The sequence below is a fragment of the Daktulosphaira vitifoliae genome, unplaced genomic scaffold (assembly GCF_025091365.1).
Source record: "Daktulosphaira vitifoliae isolate Bord-2020 unplaced genomic scaffold, ASM2509136v1 Scaffold_941, whole genome shotgun sequence".
Lineage (NCBI taxonomy): Eukaryota > Metazoa > Arthropoda > Insecta > Hemiptera > Phylloxeridae > Daktulosphaira > Daktulosphaira vitifoliae.
Window position 1 is genome coordinate 30 of NW_026100501.1, and position 3,461 is coordinate 3,490.

Consider the following 3,461-nt stretch of genomic DNA (forward strand, 5'->3'; position numbering starts at 1 on the left):
ATTTAGACAAATACATTCTATAAAAAATTATAAATTCAACAATATTTTTTTAAATAAATATTTCCAAAATCAATAGTTGTATAAAATTTGTTTTTATACTAAATTACACAGTAAAATCCTATCACTATTTCTATGGTTCCTTTTTTATGATATAATTATTAATATCTAAAAACGAGTATTTACATTTTTAACTGATTTCATTTTTAATATGTTAAAAATAATCCAGTTGATCATTATGAAAGTTTCTAATTTAAAAATATTTTAACTTTTACCTTTTTTGTAATTCTACGTGCAGGTTTTAAATTGATATCTTTATACAGAAAATTGTATGCAAATTTAAAAAATGGTTATGTTTAGATTGATATAAGGTAAGGAACTTATATAATTACTATTAACAGTTTACGGAAGAACCCAAAATTTCATTAAAATCAGTTATCTTATTTTTAGTATTTATATCGTAATAAATCATTTTATTAGAAGAAAAAGCGTGAAAGAAACATATTGATCGCACAGTTCAGCGCAATGAACATGGAAGATTCGTGGTACAATTGCCATTCAAAAGTAACGCAAGGCAATTGGGCAAATCATATGAAACGTCAAAAAGGCGATTTTTATCGTTGGATCGTCGTCCGCAAACAAATGCCGATATACGAGCAGAGTATTCAAAATTTATGAACGAGTACGAAAAGCTAGGACACATGGAACTTGTGACTGATGAGGAGTCAAAAGAAAAGGAGACTCATTGTCATTATTTATCTCGTCATGCCGTCATAAATAATAATAGCACAACCACAAAGCTTCGAGTCGTTTTGAAAACCGACTCGGGTCTTAGTCTGAATGACGTGTTATTAAAAGGGCCTGTTATACGAGACGATCTGCTATACATCCTGGCTCATTTTTAACAGGAACGTTTGAATTTTTGCAAAAAATTAGTATACCAAAAATATTAAAAAGTTATTGAAAAATGACTTTCTGTTGTTACAATTACTATAATATTTAAAATATACATAATATGTTTAAATTTTAATCGGATTATTATTTGCAAATTATACATAACGCATATACTTCAAGAATAAAATACCTGTTTTACATTTATGTATCTTACATATATGTATTCTTCACTACGACACATATAAATATATCATATTACATAATGAAAACAATTAAAATTATTCATCTTTCCTCTGATGTGGGGCAAGTTGGCATACTTTATTTTAATATAGTTTATGCTGAAAAATAAATCATAAAAAGTGATTTTTTTATCATAACCAACTCAATTAATTATTGAATAAATATAATTTTTTTTGAATTTCTTTAGTTACACATTGTTCTTGAATTATTAACTATGTAATACTTTTTTAGTTCATCCCTTATGCCTTATATGGGGCATCAACTTTGTTTTTTTAGTAGAAACACTTATTTTGAATTTAATGACATTGATATTCGCTGGTACACAACATTTATTATCATTGGTAATAAGGTTCATTATTGTGAGTTTATGAATACACTAACTGAAACTAACTAAACTCGGAGGACAATCCTGCTGATTTAATATCACGTGGCTGTACTCCAAACGAATTGCGAATTAACGCCATGTGGTGGAACGGTCCCCATTGGTTGAAGGAGGAGTACGAGAAATGGCCCAAGTCATGTGTACAATACAGTAATACGAACAATATACTAGAAGCCAAAAATACGGGCGAAACAACAATTACGACTGTCGCATGCGTAGCGCACGATAAATGTTATTCGTTGTTATCTAGAAGGCCGTCGTTATTATTTATCATCAGAGTGACGGCGTATTGTCTACGCTGCCGGTATAACATGAATCGAGCAGTAGGTGATAAAAATAACGGGCCGTTAACGGTAAACGAACTAGGGCAAATAAGACAATCATCAAAATAATTCAACGCGCACATTTTCGGCAAGAATTGAGAGAGTTAAATAGTGCAAATGCGAATGTGTCAAAAAAAAGTAAACTACTGCGTCTTAGTGCAAATATTGATGGGAATAATATTATACGCGTCGGAGGACGTTTATAATACGCTATGGCGTTAAATGACAACCAGAGACATCAAATTGTATTGCCGGATAATTGTCTTTACACAAAATTATTATTCCGTAAAGAACACATGGATTTGATGCACAGTGGACCTCAAGCCTTGGTGGCCTCTATTAGGCAGCGCTACTGGCCTTTAAAAACGCGAAGTTTGGCTCGTACTATAGTACACAATTGCGTTAAATGTTTTAAATTGAAACCTCAAATAGTACAACCGATCATGGGGAGTCTGCCTGGTTCACGGGTACAGAGTGGAAGAGCATTTGTCATATGTGGTGTAGATTTTGCGGGTCCAGTCATGATAAGAACGAGCTTGCGTCGTAAGGCACCATGTAACAAAGGATACATCAGCATATTTGTATGTTTCGCGACAAAGGCGATACATATCGAACTCGTGAGTGATTTGTCAACGAAAACATTTTTACAGGCGTTGAACAGATTTTTTGATCGACGTGGCAAAAGTTCAATAATTTACAGTGATAACGCCCGAAATTTTGTGGGCATGCGTCGGCATTTAAAGGAGGTGTACGCACTTTTCCAGTCCCCAGAACATCAGCGATCCGTTTTCTCTCATCTAGCCGACAAAGGAATTGAATGGCGATTTATACCACCCCGTGCACCACATTTCGGTGGACTTTGGGAGGCTGCGGTCAAAAGTATGAAAAGTTTGTTATATCGCGTTTTAGGAGAAGCTCGGCTCACGTACGAAGAATTATTAACTGTACTAACGAGAGTGGAAGCTGTACTTAACTCGCGACCAATAACTCCAGTATCCTCTGATCCGGCTGATCTAACCTATCTCACAACAGGTCTTTTTTTATTGGCGATATAATGACTTCCATACTGGAAAAGGACGAGACGACCACGCCTATTACTCACTTAAATAGGTGGAGAATAGTCTCTCATTACACCCAAGTACTTTGGAAACGGTGGCACCAAGAGTACTTATCTCAACTATAGGAAAGAACCAAATGGTCCAGCACGAAAGGGCCTAAGTTACAAATTGGAACTATTGTGTTGGTAAAAGAGACAAATTTACCACCACTCAAATGGCAAGTTGGGCGTGTAATGGAATTATACTGTGACGATGACAACGTGGCACGATCAGCAAAGGTCCGTACTAACGTCGGCGAGTTTTCACGAGCGGTCAGGTTATTATGTCCGTTACCTTTTGAAGGCAACAGTTTGTAGCCAGTTTGTAATTTATTTAAATTTCTTATAATTCGTAGTTATTGTAATATATATGTGTAATATCCCATGTGGGATTAATCATAATTTTTCCATAATGAATTTGTTTCTAATGATTATTTGTATATTAATTTTTTTTTTTGTATTTATGTATTACCTTTTACGTTTTTAGTTGTTGCGAAATTTGTTCCTAGATTATAGTTGTTTTTGTTAT

At 33.9% G+C, this 3,461-nt stretch overlaps 1 protein-coding gene across 1 annotated transcript; it reads left to right on the forward strand.

Annotated features, from left to right (window-relative positions):
• The first annotated feature begins 2,048 nt into the window (after positions 1-2,048).
• On the forward strand, positions 2,049-2,891 carry LOC126909697 (uncharacterized). Its single transcript, XM_050692129.1, has one exon. It carries the CDS (start codon positions 2,049-2,051, stop codon positions 2,889-2,891), a length of 843 nt encoding a protein of 280 aa, XP_050548086.1.
• Positions 2,892-3,461: the final 570 nt, after the last annotated feature.

Bases quoted from the DNA above. Each gene is read 5' to 3' on its own strand.
- LOC126909697 (XM_050692129.1), top strand. From the start codon at position 2,049: ATGGCGTTAAATGACAACCAGAGACATCAAATTGTATTGCCGGATAAT.